We start from the raw sequence: 19075 nt of genomic DNA, 5'->3' as shown, positions 1-19075 counted from the left end.
ACTGTTCGTAGTGAAACTGGATGCTTCCTCCAGCATGTGATAAAATCATAATCAAATGAGATTTTAGTTAATAATTGAGTAAATCCTTAGCAAGTTTCTGAAATGTGAGGCATGCCCTGCATCTGCATGATGCCAGATCTGTGAGCTGTTTCTGATTAGATAAGTAGGTGGGAGTCCTTGAATCCGGACCAACGATGGTGGCCTGAGCTCTTCTCTTGAGTCTACACTTAGTGCACAGGCCTGGAAGTTCATAGCAATTCTAGAGTAAATTCAGTGTAGCTTTGGTGAGAGCAATACCACTCTTCCCGCTAGCTGATTTTTGTCCCTTCCTTGATATGATTAAGCATAAAGCAGGAAAAACAAAAAACCCACCCCAAAACTAGGAGCAGTTTTAGCCTGTCCCTCCCATTCACTTTACAGTAGAGGGGCATATCTAGTGTTTTACTATGCTAGAGATGTCCTCAGCTATCAGAATAGTCCTCAGGACTCCTGGCTTTCAGCAGCTTGCTATCTTGAAGTTGCTGTACCTTACAACACTGTCCAGACTACCTACCAGAGGGCCCCAGAAATGCCAAGAATGAAAGCACAAGAAAAACTATGTGTGTGTAAGAGAGAATTTACTGGAATAAAGCAAAACCAAAATCTATATCTTTGTAACCTGTTTCCCCTCACTACAGACCGATTTCAATTCAGACGCAGCTTGAACCTGGCCGTGAAATTTACTTTTCTTTTTAAATATGTGGTGCAGTCTTTGAGTACGCAGGTAAAAGGCATCAAGCCTGTAGGACATTGAATTGAAAGGATACCATAACGTGTGGCTTCATCAAGTCCCATCCTGAAACGAGCTCAGTGACTTGTCTGCACTCTTCCAGTTATGAAGCAGCTCTAAACCTCACTGCTCTTGTCCCAGGAAGTCTTCTGCTTTCTGGGCAAGCCTTGTGCTTATTCCTCAATAGCCCTGCTGACCTTAAGGTATCCTCTGAGGTGCTCCACTCCAGTCATCATCCCAGAAGCCCTCCTCTGCCGCCTTCTAGTGTGAATTTACCTCTGTTGAACACAGATGGCCATGGTTGTATATTACTCTAGGTGAGGTCTCATTAGTGGTTTGTACAGGGCCATCAGGATAACACTACCTGCTGAAAATCTCTCTCCTGTAGCCTGCATCATTCATTGTTCCCCTTCATGGTCACATCTCAATAAGAGCTCACAGTCATCCTGTGCTGAATACCCGCATTTCTTGCCTCCCCCTCCTGCCTGGCATGACTTTGATCTCTACAGTATCCAACTTCACAGCATTTCTTTTGCTGTAGCTCCTCATGTCACCCCATGCTTCTTCTATAAGTCTCTCCACAGAGTGTAAAATATTTACTGAGAAAAGAAAAGGGAAAATATTTTACCTTTAAGTCCTATCCCACATGGTCTCTGCAACCAAAAATAAATAAAGGAACTTTGCTGCTTTTGGCATTAAGCAAATACGTGAATGTAAACCATTCCAGAAGAGGGGCATGCACATCACCAAGTTAATGTTTTCTTCTACCACATTCCTAAATTATCAAGGAAATGGGGCAAGAACTGCAAGCATACACCTGTCTTCCAACTTTTCTTGTCCTTGTGAGTCAGTCTTGGTATCGGACAAACTAGTTACTCAATGCACTCTGCTGTTGCAATAGTGCAGACCTGAGAAGGCATGTGGTATGGCCTCCAGTGACATCACTTTTTACCTTGCAAAAACCACAGTTGTGGTTAGTGGAAGATTTTTTTTTTCCACCCCTATAATAAAAATCTGAAAATAAGAACAATTTATATGTTATTTCAAAAAATACTGTATTGCGAGAACAAAAAGCAAATGGAAGGAATAGAAGCACTGGCATATCAGTAGTAAATAGCCTTACAGTACTTGTCGTCTCTGAGTGTGCACGTTTGATTACTGCAGCCAGCTTCCCTTTAGCTTTCTGGAGCATATAGCTAGATCCAGCTTGGACCCACCTGGAGAAATTGGCTGTCCATGCAAGCCTTTGCCAACAGCAGCAAAATGCTTAGGTCAGTGTGTTCAGAAGTAGTGCTGATTCTGAGGGTCTAATATAAACTCCTTGGGAACTTACTAGCAGAAACAGTTAAAATTTCCATTAACCTCAACTTGCAGTACTACTTGATCAGAGAACTGGGGCAAGGTAAGTGATATGCAAACTAGAAAGCTTAAATGAGCTATCTATCACAGAGGTTTTATGGAAAGGACAAACTGGAATCTGCATGTGAACCAGTAACAGGTTCCTTTGGACTCTGACAACACCTTTTATATTCAATAAGAGTAGACACAATACCACTAGGATTTAAAGGGTATTTTTTACAAAACCCACATGAAGGCTGTCTGCAAAGTTCTTTCTCGGAAACAGTGCATGTTTACAAGGACTTTCTACACCTAAACACATATAACAGAAAATATAACAGAAAAGCTGTGTAGGCACTGTAGGATGCTTGTTGTTAATGGCAGCTCAGCACCACTGAATGCTCACTTCACCTGGAGTGAAGGGCAGGATGCATTAACTGCAGACAACTTCTGCAGCTCCTAAGTCCTCTTTGTCAGTAGATCGCTGAATAGCTGGGCATAGTTTTCCAGGATTCCTCACAGCTCACTCGGAATTGCTCTAGCTCTGCAGTTGTTCAGTGGAAGAGTCACCCCTCAGCTTCAGTCACTGGCAGCCTCTCTCTCCTGCAATGTAAATTATTCATAAAATTCCAAACAAGACAAAACTTTTCTTGAATTCTCTAGCTGCTTTCCTTTTTAGCACTGCTCTTTTCCTTCACATAGCTGTGGAACATGCTCACTTTTATCTTCCCAAAGCTTCTACACAAACAAGGAGGAAGAAAACCCATTAAAGGGAAGGAGTGCCTGATAATTCAATTACATGCTCACCACCAGCCATAGCTTGAGGGCTAGCTGAGCATGCTAGCTCTAGTAACTCATCCTCTCAACTGATCTCTGCAGAAAACTTATACAGTCTTGAGCAGCAGGGCGTGAGGAGGGACAGGAGAGGGGAAGTTTGTGACTGGGGTGCCCATAGCATAGCCCTCCGCTATTAGCAGAGTGCTATGGAAGAAGCTATAGTTTGTGAAGGGCAAACCAGCAGTCTGCTGTCTGTGCTTTTGCTAACAGCTCACAAATAAATATTTCTGTAATTATCTGGTGAACTCAAAAGGTAGGTGTTAGCATAGGAAGAGAGAATTTTAAACAAGGAGAGAGAAGGGTTACTGTAAGACACAAAAAGCTCTACATGCTCAGTGTGTTCCTGCAGTGTTTGGAAATATTCAGTGTTTGGTGCAAATGAGAATGTCTTAATACCTTTCAAGAAAACTTTGTTTATTTGGAGACTGCTTCTTAGCTGTTAAAAGAAGGTCCTTTCTGACAAGTATGATTGTGATTCCTGTAAAAATCACTGCCAAACTCCCTTTCTAGTTCTTTTCCACTCACCTAATCTAGCTAGATGTGCCTGTAATCCCAAAATACAAAGACTATTTGTTTCTTCAGGTGCCTGTGGTGGACAATGTGGTGGTGGTGGCAAATGTACATAGATCTCACCCTTGTGTAAGAGACATAAGGCTGGGCACAATCCCATGCTCTCTGCTACAAATACGACATTGTTTGGGTTGTGAAAACAAAGGTATCTTGATGTGATATGCTGTGATGTCATTTTCCTGTGTGCCACTGGATCGCATGGTTCAGGCACACCACTTTCTGTACTCCAGCGGTGGTTAGGCTTGTACAGATGTCGGAGCTGATGCTGGCACAGTGCAAGGCCTCTGGCCGAGGTAGCTCCTCCAGAGAGCAGCTGCCTCAGAGTTAGCACTGAGTAAACAGGCTAGCAGCTCCACTTCAAGGCATGCTGCGGACTGTGCCACAGAAATAAGGAAAAAGCACTAGAATAAAAGTGGTTTCTGTGCTTTCTGGGAGAAGGCGCTGCTTTGTGTAGCCTGTGCCTGAATCCCACAGTGAGGTTTAATAGCACTTTCTTGTGTTGTTTTGTCTAAATTAGATAACCTTGCTATTTCGGGGGGATTTGTTATATGTTCATATGATGTGAAGAGTCAGATTAATTTTGGATGGATTTTGTTTTAGTTGGGTAACACTAGGTCATAGAAAAATTCCCAAATTAACTTTCTAAACACATCTGCTAGAATTTCATCAGGCAAAACCCAAAGCAACCACTACACTCCTCGCAGGAAAACACTGCTGAAGAGCATCTAACCCGCTCTTTGAGGGTTTACTTCTTGGGTCGGGTTTTCACACAGATGAAGTCATTCCATACAATATACCAGTCTCTCTGCTTAATTTGACTGGGAAAGTTCAAACAGGCAGGTTATATAATGGTGTCTATCTTTACATCAGGTAGATAACTAAGAAGCTATTAGCTGATATAACACAGCCTTGATTATAGAAAATGTGGGGGAAGATGATCTAGGTTGATGCATGCCTTATTGGCGGTAATTAACTGTTATAATTAATATTGCTTTGTATGCTTTTGTTTTTTGATGTTTTGTAGCCTTCCAGAAGGTGTTGGAGCAGGCACTGAACTTCAATTGTTTATAGAAATTCAAATTACACTATTCAATACATTAAGCAAATATATTTAAATAAAACATTCTAAACAGAAATAGAAGTCACGTATCATTTCCTATAATGCTCTAGTTCCTGACATTGCTGGATTAGCAAAACTCACTTTTTTGTATGATTGTCAACTGCCACAAACTGAATAGATATACCCTATTACAAGAGCAAAAGAAAGGTGAAATTACTTTATACACATGGCATACAATCCCTAATTGAACAACAGCTCAAACAACTTCTGAGCACACAAACTGCACAATGATAGGAAAAAATTTTTTTTTTTTTTTTTAGATTAAAAAAAGACCAATTCTCTCTTACTCTCCCTGTAAACAGGAACAGGTTTATCTACTAGTCATACTAGGCTGGATTCACTAACCCTAAGAATAAAGGCATCCTTGTATTCTGATCTAGATTGAATTAACCTAAGATAAGTTTCAGTTATGGCTACATTGGATACAGAGTTCACAAATTAAATATATTAAGCTTGTATTATTGTGTCTTCTCTTATAAGAAAGATTAAAATCTAACAATCAGAGATGCATAAGATGATCCCATAAGAATTCTATTGAGTAGGCTTAATTAAATAAGCTAAACTGTGAATTTTTTAAATAAAACTGACTTTAACAACTGGAATAAGATTGGATCCTTCTGTGCGTGACAGGCAGCAACTTATTTCACCCACAGGAGCAAAGATGATAGAAAACAGTGAGCTGGCATTTTGACTGTTAACCGTATATATGACAGGCACGCGACTCATTGGATTGTGTGGCACAGTAATGGCATAATATAATGAAAAGGGTAGCTTTAATCTTTAGTAGCCTCCTGAAATGTAGCTATATGCAGTAGCTTTTGCAGAAAAAAGACATATGCTACCATGCCATACTTTCATTCAAGCTGAATGCTTCTGTAAGAAGTTGTTTGCATCTCTTACAACCCACAAAATTACAGATGATAAAGAAAAGGCACTCTCCTGAAAAGACAGCTCCTGAAAGGTAAGGCTGTGGTGCATGATTCAATCTTATCAGACATCAGAGAATCCAGATGAGTGGAGGCATAACACACAAGCTAACTTTACTCGGGCTTCATTCCTCATTAGCCAGGGGAAATTAGGCTTCATTAGTTTCATTGCTTCCCCAGTTGGCATTGAACTGAGTTTGCAGGGGAAGTGAAGTGAAAGCTTTTCTGCAGCTGTCAGAGATCCTTTTATGAGTAACAATTCCCAGTTCTGTATGAAAAAGTGAAATCATCTGCTCTGTATCCTGTGTGGTGACTGCTATGCTATATGGTGACTTTGGGCATTAAACAGATGACAAACATAAAATAGAAAGGATCAATTTTCTTGTTCTTGTGTTTTCTTTTATTAGGAAATACAATATATAAAAAAACTCTAGAGTTTTACTCATTACTCTTCAACAGGCAGCAATTCTTTTTGCTAAGGTTAATATTATCAATTCTAGCAATATGCCACCTTATACACCAGTGTCCAACTTGCAATAAATACATGTACCAGTACTTACTGAGTTACTCTACCCATCTTCTGCTGAAATAGTTCGTCTGAGCACATTACTATGGTATTTTCTCGGCCATACTGATAACTATAAACGCTTGCAATGTGGTGATGTCTGCTGTCCTTTTTGTCTTGGTTTTCAAATTGTTGTTGCTGTGTTGATTGGTGTGTTATGCGTGGATCTAGTGAATGTTTCTTGAAGTCTCCTGCTCTGAGTTCATCATACCTCTCCAGTTACTGTGTGGGGAGCTAGCTACAACACATCTGCTTATATTGCCGTTTTGAGCAGCTCACATGGCTGCCAACTTGTTCCAGTGGGACTCAAGGTGTCCACCAGGTAACTGGTGTGAAGTCAGACCCCTCCATGTCATGTTGCTCTGCCTGTGGCCGAAGTGTGACTTGCAAGACTCACCAGCTTGACAGCATTCCCGTTCACCACGGTGGGGTGCCAGCCATAGAGGTGACATTTCTAGAGCATAAAGAGCTGTTTTCAAAGTGGCAGCTGGCCTGCCTGAGGAGGTGGAAGATGGTGTTCAATCAGGTACAAATCCCTGGCAGGGGTCGCTCCCATGATCATTTTCAGAGCAGGTAGCTGCCAACTAAGCCCTGATGTAGTTTCTCAAAATGGGAAAGCATTGCCTCTGTTTAACTATGGGTTTGTAAACTGGGTTTTTTAGCCTCTTGCACAGGGCCTGCTTTTCCCTGCATGATTGGCATGGGCTAGGATCAGGTGGCTGTTGCAGAAGTTTCTCCACATCTGGGCAGCACGCTTGCACTGCACTGGCCTCCTTGCTGTCAACAGCTGCCTGCTCGCATATCGCACATCCCCCGCTAAGGACCGTCTCCTTGAACAGGCAGAGCAATACGTGTATTGTAGCAAGCTGCCTGTCCCTGCCAGAGGTATGGTCCCAGACCAAGGGTCCCACTGATGCTGCTGGCAGTGGTCACAAAAGAAGAGTTTTTAATGGTGAGACGGAAGGCAGGGAGGGAAGGCTGTTGGTCAGATCCTCAGCCATTTCTGGGGCCACGAGGGCTACAATGGCGACAGGCTGCTTCTTGGTATAATCATTCTAGAGTTCAGGGGTCATTCTGGAGCACAGCCAGGACCTGTTGAGTGCAGCATAATGCTGACTTGTATGCTGACCACACCAGTGGTCAATTTAAGTACAAGCCTGTCTATATGCTGCCTATAATGCTTTTATTTATACGATACTGCTTAAGCCATGGCATAAACGATGCTCTTGTTTGTACAGTTTTCCCCTGACTCCAAGGGAACTACAGAGTTTCCTGAAAAGTGGAGCCTGAAAAAGACGATGTGTAATATGTGACAGTTCTGCAACACCAACTCTTATTGCAATTTGCTAGTAAAAAAAATGCCATTCTCCATTCTTGGGATATTTTCTATGTGCACTGGAATTTCAAAACTACTCTATATACTGAAGTTTAATACTGTGCTTTCTGGTTCAACCACTTTCAATCAACAAATATACTCCTAGAAGTGAAACAGAAGTGCCGGGAATCAACACCACTCTCTGAGGTACAATAAGGCTCACCTAATTGCTTCCTGGCTTGCTGATCCATCATCCTGACCCCCTCTTTGATGTTTTCTTTTTTTTTTTTTTTTTTTCTGGAGCATTAGTAACAAATGAGAAATGCTGTCTCAGGGTGTTATATATGGGATTATTTCTCTATCCCCAGCACAATGAACATATGTGATGGGATTACCTCTTATTTAAAACAAAAAAGCCTTGGAAACATCAAATCATGATTATGAAAAAGTAGTTACTTTATGGTGGTTCCTTTAATTGCAAAATAATTTGTTTTTTCTTTGTAATAATGCTTTTTCATAAGTTAGCAAAACCAACCTAATGCTGCAGATGTCTCCTTTCTGCTAGCTAAATTTAGGCTGTTCTTCCTCTCCTTCTGTATATATATTCCTCTGACATCAAGAGGACTATGGCCCCTTTAGAGTATATTTATTGCTGTTGTAAACAGTGAAAACTGATGAGGCCAGATGATGGAGGCTTCTGCCAATATTCTCTCTTAGCATGCTTCCATTTCAAAATATATGAACCCATACCAGTTAGTGCCAAAACTCTGAAAATATGAAAATACAACTAGAAAGGAGGAAATCAGAAATGTGTGTCAGCACTAAATGTATATTCTGTTTTCTTCAGTGAGGTATTTGAACAATTTTGTAGTACATAGCTCTGGGAGGAAGAGAAACTCCTGGTGCAAATCTAAGTACAAAGCATGGTATTATTGTGGAGGGGGGCAGAGAGAGAGAGGCCTTTTCCAGGTCTGGGTTAGATTTGTGGCAGCGTAAATTTCCTTTAATTTAAGATTAGGACTTTGCCACTGCCAAATCTAGTCCTGATTTTTAGACTGCAAAATTGCAAGAGGTGTCCTGGGTAAGCTCTTGCACATTTTTAGTTGCGTCTAAATCAAAAAGAGTGTAAATGGAGATGCAAACTTGGATCAAAAAAAATCACACCAGCAGGATTTGCTTTGAACTTTCAAGTCTGTCTCTGCCTCTTGTATGCACATACATTCGCAGTCTGAAGTCTTTCAGATCTGAGATTCTGGCTGATCGTTGATCTGATTGAGAAATAAGTAACCTTCCCCCTCAGTACAAGCATTTGATATACCTCTAATTCACCAGTTTTAGTATACATTTTCCCTTTAATGGGCATCTAGAATATGCTCCAAAGATCATTTAACTTGTGTGTGTCTTTCTAAGTCACCCATTTCTGTGCTCAGTCTTCTCTTTGCTATCATGCAAAAAAGCAAGGTGTTTGTATTGCTTTTGAAGGCACCTCATTACCATTTCTGTGCCAGTTTTGAGAAAGTAGCTTTCATGATTCTCATTGGTCTGGGATGGTTAGCCTATACAGACCATTTCTTAAATTTTCAAGTAAGCAAGGCTTTTCATGCTTTCTCCCACGACGCCGTTGTGCTAACCTTTTGTCCTCTGTTAACCAAAAGAAAGCGATTTCTTTATCCCCCTTCAAATAAGCCCTTCCTCCCCTTCTCATGCTATTCTTGGCCAGGATGACTTGAAGGAAAAAACCAGCAACAGGTGGATGCCAACGCTCCGTGTATTGCTGGCTCTGTGGGCCGGTAGCGCCTGCGAGGTCCCTGTGTTCCCCTGCCTCTCCCATGAGCTCCTCTCGTGCAGTTAGGCAGTAAGCTTCCTGCAGCAAGGAACATCTCCAGCTGCGCATTTTTGCGGTAGGCAGCACGCCTGGAGCTGGTCCGCGCCTGGGACTCTCGCACGATCCGCGCCAACGGAGTTATTTAGCCCATTTTTGCCCATCAGCTCCTGCCAGCTGCACGCGCATCTGGTAAGCGGCAGTTAAAGGGGTTAACCGGCACCACCAGGTAACTCTGGCGGCACACCGGGCGCTGTCCCGCCCTCCCGGAGCACACGCCCGCCGCCGCACCGGGCAGCGGGGCTGCGCCGCGCTGGGCAGCGCCTCACGCCCGCAGCGGGGCGGTGCCGAGCGGCGCCGGGGAGCGGACCCAGCCTCGCTCCCTCGGACCCGCCGGTACCCTTCAGCCGCCCTGAGGGGCCGGAGGGATGTCCGGGCCTGCCGCCCCCTTCGCCGGGCTGGGCGGGGATAGACGGCGGCAGCGCCGGCCCCTTTAAGGCGGGCGGCGAGCGCTCACCTTGCCTCCTCCCGCCCCGCCGACTAGGTACCGGCCCCGAGCCGAGCCGAGCCCTGATTGGGCGGCCGCCGGGCCCGGTCACGTGAGGAGGGGGGGCGCGCTCCCCACAGCCTCCAGGCCGCCATTTTGGTTGGAAAGTTTGGAATTTCCGAGCAGTGCGAGCGGGAGGCGGCGGGCGGCGCGAGCGCCCCGGCCCAGCACTGCCCGCCCCGCCACCGGCCCGCCCCGCGCCGCCGCGCCGCCCGGCCCGCCTTGTCCCGGCCCGGCCTGTCCCGTCCCGCTCGCCGGCCGGAGCCCCGAGCGGAGCTGCTTGCCCACCGGGCGGGTGTGCGGGTGGGTCGGTCGGTCAGGCGGGGCGGCCGCTGTTCGTCCGTCCGTCCGTCTGTGACCCCCCCGTCCCCGCGCCGTGCCCGGCTGGCAGGGCAGCCGCGCCGCCCCGACTCGACTCGGGCTCAAAGTTTGTGAGGCGGAGCCCCGGCCGCCGGGGGAGCGCCGCGGCCCCGGAGCGCCATGCCCGTCAGGAAGCAAGGTGAGCGCCACACGCCCGGGGGCCCCGGCAGTGCCGGAGTGGCCGCCTCACTGCGGCGGCGGGACGGGCGAGGAGGGGCGGCTGCCGGGAGCCGCGGGCTGCGCGCGGTGCGAGCCCGCCGAGGGCAGGGTCCGCCCGCGCTCTCCCGGCTGCGAACAAAGAAGCGGCCGGGCTGGGCTGGGGCCGTCCCGGGCGCGGAGGCTTGTTGCACCCCGGCGTGGGCATCCCCGGTCCTCCTGCCTGGTGCGCCCGGGTCACCGGTGTGTCTGGTCTCCGCTTGCAGATACCCAGCGAGCCCTGCGCCTCCTGGAGGAATACCGCTCCAAGCTGAGCCAGGCGGAGGACCGGCAGCTGCGAAACTCCATAGAGCGTGTCATCAGCATCTTCCAAAGTAATCTCTTCCAGGCTTTGATAGGTAAAGGCTGACTTCTCTCAGTTTGTGCTCGAGCCGGCTGGTTCTTGCTTATGCTGTCACTTGCAGTGTTACGAAGAAAAGGTATTTTGCCCTTACATTAGAAGCCATGTGGTTTTTTGTCGCTGTGTTTTTGTTTTGCCTAGTTACACACGTGCTGTTATAGATCAACAGTTTGCTTGTTGTGTATACTTGCTTTATTTGAGGCTTTTGACTGGCCCAAACAGCTTAAAAGTGTGGTGCATTTTTTTCTTCTGTGACATGTTACTGTAGATTACTTTACATAGTCTGTTCTTCCAAATATCTTTATTCAGCTAAACAACTTCTAAGGTTTTTGGTGTTTTGTGGTTGTTTTTTTGTTTGGGTTTTTTTTTTTTTTGGTGAGTCCATACGTAACAGATTAATGAATGAACCAAAATGGTTTTCATCTAAGATAGGATTCAGGCAAACGTACCTGCTGGAGAATGTTTAAAAACATAACAAAGCATATACCTGAAGTGCAATGTTAACTTAGAGTAAATGAGAAGGAACTTCTAGTGCTTCAGGGAATACTTCAGTGATTTTTTTTTTTTTTGTCTCCTTTGTTGCATATTAAAGTGTATTGTAAACACTACTAATTCTTAGAGTATTGGTAGTGCTTCACTTAAAATGTTCCCATGAGTCTTGTTGAACTACTTCTATGTAGTTTTGATTTTACAGAATGTTTGTTTGGAAAAAAAAAGAGCATAAATACAACTTGAAGAATCCTGACTTTATTTGGAAATTTCTACAGGAAAAGCAGTGAGATGTGGTTTCTCCTTGATTGATTGTCATTATCTTTATGTCAGCTAATGAATGAAAGGATTTTGTTAGTTTACCTTCAAGAGTAAAATCTGTGAACTTCCGCATCCTTATGCTTTAACAAAGTAACCTGTATCTGAATTGTACTGATAACAAACACTGTAGCTAAACTTGTTATTTGGCTTACTGCGTGGTTAGTGTCACGCAGGTGTACAGCTTGCTTCGTAGTACTGCAGCTTCTTTGAATCTATGTTGTGGTGGAAACACAGGGACAGGTGAAACATAAACATGCATTGCTACATGTAGAATATTTTCTGCTGGAGCGTTTATTTTATCTTATGTAGGTTTTCAAAAGAGTAACCTTGCTGTGTTTTGTTTTTATTGTGTAAGTTCATGAAAGGTAGTTGTGAAAATAGGTCAGTTAAAGAAATCCTTTACTTACAGGAACTCTGTGCATTCCTCTTCAATACTCAGTTGATGCTAACCCGACTCCCTGATGAAAAGCTAGACATAATCTTTGTGGGACATGTGTGAACAGGATTCACTCATTGGTGGATCAGAATATTGAAGTCTTACATCAGAAGCTTAAGTAATACAGTTGCCCTTTTTATTTCCACCTGGCAAATTTCAATGTGGACTACAATTTTTCTTGTTCTCTGTGTGTGGTTTTTTTAACTGTTTTTGAAGATCTATGCAGTACCTAATTTTCTCTCTTTCATTGAATAAGATACTGATTATTAGCCTTTGATATTCTAACCTGTGAGACATACTTTCTTCTCACATACACATATGGATCTTCACTGTTTTAACAACAGTACACCTAGTAATAGTAAACTTGAAACAGCAGGCGACCTCATGTCTGCTGGCTTCATTCTGCAAGAGCAGGAAACAGAAATGTGTTGTTGCCTGGGTGGGCTATGTGGCCTGTTCTCTGGTCTTGTAAGAAGTTGTATGTTGCAACCATATGACCCTAGTTTTTGTTCGGTTCAATTCATTTGTGCAAGCACAATTGGTGAGAAGCTTCTTGGCTGCGTTGCATTGACTTCGCATTTACTGGTTCACTGTATGATTGTTCATTACAGAGTGTATGCCTATGTTCCCGAACTCTTTGTCTGAAAGATGACACAGGAGGCTAGTACTTTCCAAGCCCAAGCAGTTTATGCTGTTAGCTTGAGTCTTTCTCCTTTAACCTGCTCCTATCCATGGAAATACTTTGCGGGAGTTCTTGTTTGTGGCAGGCTGCTCCTGGCTATTGCTTTCTTGGAAACATCTTCTATGGTGCCACTACTGCGTGATGGGGGTAAAGAGTGGGGGGACTCGCTGGAAAAGGTGGTATGTGGAGGATGGCTGCAGTTACTGGGAGGACCTTGAGTCTGCTCCTGCCTGTCCACTTTCCATGAAGTTTTGGGGACAAGCTGGATGAAGTTGTGCTGCGGGTTGACATTACTTCATAGCAGATTTTTAAGTGTGCCTTTTAGAGGAGCTGTGATGTGTCCCCAACTTAAATAGCCAATGCTGTTCTGACAGAAAGTGTCAAGCTCAACTACCAAGCTATTTCTCATATAGATACTTCTTCCAGAAAGTGTGCTACTTTGAGTTTGTGTTTTTTTTTTTTAATAATACTAAAAAAGAAAAAAGCCCCTTTCATCCATTTATTTTCTGCTTTTTCTGCCGAGTTACTGCACTATATCCAAGACCTGCCTGCCCATGATCGGTGAGAATGTTTGTGAAGGCTGTAGTCAGGATCTGCTGTCAACTTCATGTCTCTCTTTTAGTATAATTTTTAACTTGGCAATCAAATGCTGTTCTTTCAGGCAAAAAATAGGCATTATTTTATACACAGAAATGTATCTTTAGGTTTATCATGGGGGTAATTAAATATTCCTGAAAACTACATATTTGATCAATATTTCATGTATTTAGATGCACATGAAGGAATTATAAACTTTAATTTTTTTGTGACTTTCCATTTGGATGCTGAAGAAAGAATGGTATTATTTTCTCATTTGAGCCTTTTTATGTTGTCCTCTCCTTTTAGTTCTATCAATAAAACTTTAGTTCAGCAATCTACAAACTTGACCTGGTTCTTAAATGTATAGTTACGGCTTTAAATTATTTGAAGTAGAGCATTACCTAGTGAGTGTGAACAACAGGTGTTATGAAATTTACACTACTGCAACAGTGTTATATTTTAAGTGAAATAACTGTAAGAACTTGGAATTAGTAACACAATTGGTAACCAAATGTGATCTCCTTAAGAGAGTCTGAAAAGCCTTTTTAAAAAAAATTTTCTGTCTTCTGTAATGTGGTATTTCCCATTGCAGTTCCTTCAACCAGCCCAGTGTAATGATGTCTAGTACTTTAATTAAATGGATACCAATGGCCTGTAATTAAAATCAGCTTGAGAATAGTGTCAGGTTTAAGTAAACTTCCTGCTGTACAGTCTCAGAATTGTGTGGTATCTTTTCTAGCTTGTGTTTTCTTGGTTGTATTTAAAATAGCTTGTTATTGATATTCTGATAATTGGGAAGGTGAGCCCGTTTATTAAGAGACCAAAGTTAAGATATCCACATACAGAGGCAGGGGATAGACTTAATTTCACTTTGGTGCAGAATTTAATATTTAACCTCAAAAAGTGAGGTAGTAACCTGCAGATAAGTTCTGCTTCTAATTTAGGCATTTTTTTACCTTCTTGAGAAGGTACAGGTTCTTGTAAAGGTACACATATATGATATATGTGTCTTCTTGAAAATATGAGAGGAGGAATGCTTGCAAGTGTAAGTCTAACACTTCTGAGGGAAAAACTCAAAGCAGACTTTTATTTATACACGGAATATATTTGTGTAATTAACATCTGTTTTTAATGGGTTGTGTACTGCAGTTGACTGTTAAAATAGTCTTCCAAAATTAAAAATTACTAGCTATAGCTAGAAACATGAAGTAGTTTACTACTTCAAAAATATTTCTTTTCCTGACAATGACTAACTCCATATGCACAGGTGTCAGAAAAAAGAGAATTCTAATAGAGTCTCTACATACCTGGCAATGGAGTTGGCTGTGCTGCCTTTCTTACCTTCTTTCTTGCGTTGCCTGTCTTAAGGTGTGGTTGTTTTTTGTTGTTGTTTTTTTAATATTATTTTATACCTATGCATATAGAGACTTTTTGGTACAACATGGCAAATTTGACCAGGGGAGGTTGAATGTGTTGAATTTACATATTTGTAAGCAGCCTAATTTATTTCACTGGGGGTCCTTTTACATGAAGGTCTGCCCTAAGAATTGTGCTTATGTGCTGGCTATGGGAAATTTTGAAGAAAAAAAAATGTAGTGGGTTCAGTAAGGATTACTGAACCAAAGAACAGCTCCCCCTGGTAATCATTAAGGTTTTTTGACCATAGGTTGGATTCGTGAACTTTATGCACTGGGCAAAAATGATTAAAAATGTTGTTAATATGTTTTTACACACCAGAGAAAGAAGTCATGTCTCTGAAATTCTTGTAAAATTGATGGTTGTGTTAAGCTAAACTCTCTGTTCAGATTTATCAACAGTCTGACCTGGGCTGAAACTTCTAAGAATATAAAACATACTCTGCATGCTTCTTAGCTCTGTCTACACTGCTTTTTGGACTGAATTAGGGAGACAACCCTCAATTTTAGACTGAAGTAGACTGGACTGGGTCAGCACTCATCAGAGTTAGTCCCTTTGGAGTGGATTGACCACATTTCTGCTATATGGCATGTGGCCCCAGTTCTCTGAGCTGTGTGTGGCATCTCTGTAGACATTCTTGCTCTTTTAATTCCCTCTCAATTATCCAGCATGGAAATATTTTCTGTACTTGCTGACTAAATGAAAATCAAACACAGTTAAAGCAGAAGCTCTTCATAACTGAAACCAAAAGTACTTGCTCCTGGGGAAACTTCAGTACAAGCTTTTATTTCAGTGATATAGTTAACTCTGTCATCATGCCATATGCTATATTAACTTTCAAATCAGCTCAGGCCTCAGAGAATTTTAGTTGTGGGCATGTGTCATTGTGTAACACTCCTCTTCGGTTAACTTGAGGAAGGCTACTTTGTGAACTGCTTCCCATTATCTGAATGTTACTGAGGCCCTAGTACAAGTTCTTTCAGACTTGGTTGAGTAATATTTACATTAAGAATCCAGAAATTCTTGACAATAAGTTGAGGATCTGATTAGCTAGTGAATATTGTTTTGTCTTTTTTTTTTTTCTTTAGTAGAGGAAAGTTCAGAGAGAATTGGATCTTCTGTTATTGGATGCTACTGGAATTCTTGTAGATGCTAAATAGGGTATTTTCACATTGAAATCTTATCCTTGCTGCATTTTTGTGACTTCCCCCGGATTGCAACTTGTGTAATACAACATCTTTGCTTATATTTGAGGCTGAAACATCCATGGATATAATTCTTATAACTTTGAGGTGCTTCTGCTTTTCAGGCAATTACCTAAGGATATACTATGGTTATGCTTCCTATGGTCTCCTTCTGAAACTTTTGCATAAGTTGGTCAGTTTAAGAGAGATTTGACCTTGGGTCATGTCTTCAAAGGTAGTTAAGTACTTGATTATTTTAATTGATTTTTCTTTATCCAGATAGGGGGAGGATAAAACATTTTAATTGGTGTCCAGATGACTGCAGCGTTAACTCAGTCATTGTTAGTATGCTTTCTGCCATGTAGTTTGTCATTGCTTCAGAATGTCCTAGTTTTTGGAAGAACTTTGTGTCTTCCCCTTCAAGAAACCTAACAGTCTCATTGCCCCTCCTTTTTAAAGGACTACTTTTGTTTTGTATGTTTGTAATACAGTTAGCGTAGAAGGTTTTGGGGTGGTTGTGTGCTTGCTTTTTTTTTTTTAGTGTTTTCCATGCTGTATTACATGTGTATGTGACAGTGCAATGTATTGAATTTTTGGGATTAGGTGCTGCTTTTGGTAGCCTAAAATAGCAAGTAAGACTAGTGTAAGTTGAGTAGCTACTGGTATGCAGATAAATAGTATTGTGGCAAAAGATTATCCTTGTGGTTATTATACTGACTGTGTATTCAGTATTGAGTAGCTACATTGTAGAATTTATCAATTACAGCATTATTCCCATCACAAGGTTACCATTAAAAGATGCTATTGACAAGGAGAACTCTGTCAATAAGTCTGCTGTTTGTCCAGGGGCTGAAAAGAAAGTAAAAGTTGAGAAGAGTTGGTATAATTTCCAGGTTCTGGGAAAGCTTCTTTTCTGTCCTGTTCTTGCTTCACTTCCTTTCCTGTGTTCTTATACCTGTGTTCCCTAGTTCTGATGCCTGTCTCCTCCCATGCTGCTGTGTACCTGGCTTTGCTCCTAATCTCCATCAACAGTTGCTTCAGTGCAAATGTCTAATACATTCTGGGTACAGTGTAGAGGAAGGGGGAAAGTACGAGAGGATATTTGGGCTTAACCTTAGACCTGCTTCCTTGGTGATCCCAGCAGCAAGGGCAGAACATCCTGTTCTGCTCTGCAGCTGGAATGCCATGTGCTCCTGTGCATCTGGTTGCCTCTGTTTTGAGGGATTGTGCTTGTTTTGGTGGAGGTGGAATGAATCTCCAAAAAAACTGAGCTCTAGAAACTGAGTAGTAGTCACCTCGCACAGACTAAATTATAACTAGGCCAAATTTACAAGAATGTTAAGAGGCCATGGAAGGTGTAGGGCTGACACTAGAATAACCTCCTTAGCTTCGTGTTCCTTCTCCAAATTAGGGGAGGCTCTAGAACTCTCTGGTAAAGCTTTTACAGGAATCTTGTCATGTTCAAACATCTTCCCAGCCCTGTCCTCAAAAAAGCTGAGTTACTTTGGCTTGAAATTAAAAGGTCATCTCAAGACAGAGGTGGAGTAGGGAAAACTTGTGGACAAATTGTAAGAGTGTTGCGAATTTAAGTCTGTTTTCAGATACTTCTGTTAGAATTTCGCTGCAGGAAATGTACAAATGTTACTGCTGGTGAAGATGCTAGTACGTGTTGCCACCCATCTTTGTGTTGCTGCCAATGTCAGATAATTACCTTGACAGCTATGAGCTTACTGTTGGTAGAAGAAATGAATGCTTGTGCTGTCTCCTCTAAGCAGAGCTATGCACCTGTATGGAAGCTCAGTTTGGAGTGTTGAGTGAACTCATACCCAAAATAGTTTGATTTTTTTTGAATGCATTTGTCTGGAGAGAAAACATCGCAGTCTTCTACTGACACTATTCAGGGCACATCCTACAAATAAGACTTAATAGTAACACTTCCTTTGTCCCTGACAGGTTTTTGTAGGTAACACTGTGTTCGTTTTTAGTTTGGGCTTGTTTTTTTGTTGTGGTGGTGTTTTGGTCTTTTGGTGGTTGGTCCTTTTTTTTTTTTTTTAGGCTTCGGCTGATGCCTAAGTGTGCACGGGTGGTATTAAATGGGAAAGAGTTTGGACAGCAGACAATTGCTATGCCAATTTTTTCTGTGTGATGACGACTTTAATTTTTTTAAGTTTTTCCTGCCTTAATTCTGAACATAGAGGACAAGACCCTGTAGGTTTCTGAAGAAAAACTGGAAAGAGGCAATGTGAAGATATAGTGAAGAAGTGATTAGTAAGTAAAAAGGAAAATATGAATATTCAGTTTGGAAGGCACAAGTGGACAGACTGGTAAGGAGTCAACATGCCTGACTGTAAAAAGCGGCTAGAGGAATAAAAGGAAACAACTAGATCTGAGGTTAGATGAGGGCAGTTTCAGTTGAGTGCAAATTAAGGACCATTTGTGTTAGAAGTGGAAAATAGCATCTCCTGGAATTTGAGTTAAGCAAAGAAGTGTGTGCAGAAGGGAGGTTTAAAGGGTAGGACACAGTTACTGAAACAAGTGGAAGAGCTGAGGGTGAGAAGTTACATGCTGCAGCTTTTAGCAAAGGGTCTTGTAGAACAGCACACGTGGCGAGAAGGTTGCACTGCAACTTGCAACTTTCACTTTTAAGTAGTCTTGATTGTGCACAGCAGTAGGCAGTTTAGGTTTTTAAAGGAGAAGAAAAAAAAAAACCCCAAAAAACCCCCCAAAACAACCAACCTTGAAAGGGGTCTTACATGGGTTGTGATGAGGCTGGTTTTCATTTTTTTCTAACGTCAATGCAAATGTTTATTTTTTGACTAGACACATACACTGTGACACAACACAACCAATGAATACACAGAGAATACTTAGTGTACTCTGGTTGTTGGCTTAGTAAATGGATATGGAGCTTTTCTTAGTGTGTTTTCTTGTTGATCACTAATCATACACTCTTCAAGTCTTTGTTTACTTATGTTAAGTGGATATTCTTAGATTGATATAGCAAGTGCAGTAAGTATGCAGGCCTGAGACTTCCTTAGAATTAGTAGGAGTTGCTTTACAACCGAAGAATGATAGTCTGTGGCACTGGCAGACTCTTGCCTGTTCTGACAGCGATCGTGACTCTACTTACATTTTGTCTATACATTGATAATGCGGGGTTGCTATGAATTTGACAGATGCCATACATCTCAAATTGCCCTGAACTGAAATAATGTGTTGACCTTTGTTTTTCTTTTTGGTAGT

At 42.2% G+C, this 19075-nt stretch overlaps 1 protein-coding gene across 10 annotated transcripts in view; it reads left to right on the top strand.

Annotated features, from left to right (window-relative positions):
* Positions 1-10077: 10077 nt before the first annotated feature.
* DLG1 (discs large MAGUK scaffold protein 1) overlaps positions 10078-19075 on the top strand; it is a 166217-nt gene continuing 157219 nt past the window's right edge. For 6 of the 10 annotated variants that reach the window (XM_075098899.1, XM_075098897.1, XM_075098895.1 and 3 more), the window contains exons 1-2: positions 10078-10308; positions 10592-10723. In XM_075098899.1, coding sequence (XP_074955000.1) covers positions 10290-10308; positions 10592-10723 — 151 coding nt within the window. In that variant the 5' untranslated portion in view covers positions 10078-10289. The remainder of the gene's footprint in view (positions 10309-10591; positions 10724-19075) is intronic. The other 4 variants (XM_075098903.1, XM_075098902.1, XM_075098901.1 and 1 more) reach the window with 1 other exon arrangement.

Source organism: Phalacrocorax aristotelis, chromosome 7, assembly GCF_949628215.1.
Source record: "Phalacrocorax aristotelis chromosome 7, bGulAri2.1, whole genome shotgun sequence".
NCBI lineage: Eukaryota > Metazoa > Chordata > Aves > Suliformes > Phalacrocoracidae > Phalacrocorax > Phalacrocorax aristotelis.
This window is presented reverse-complemented; position numbering and strand designations above follow the sequence as displayed.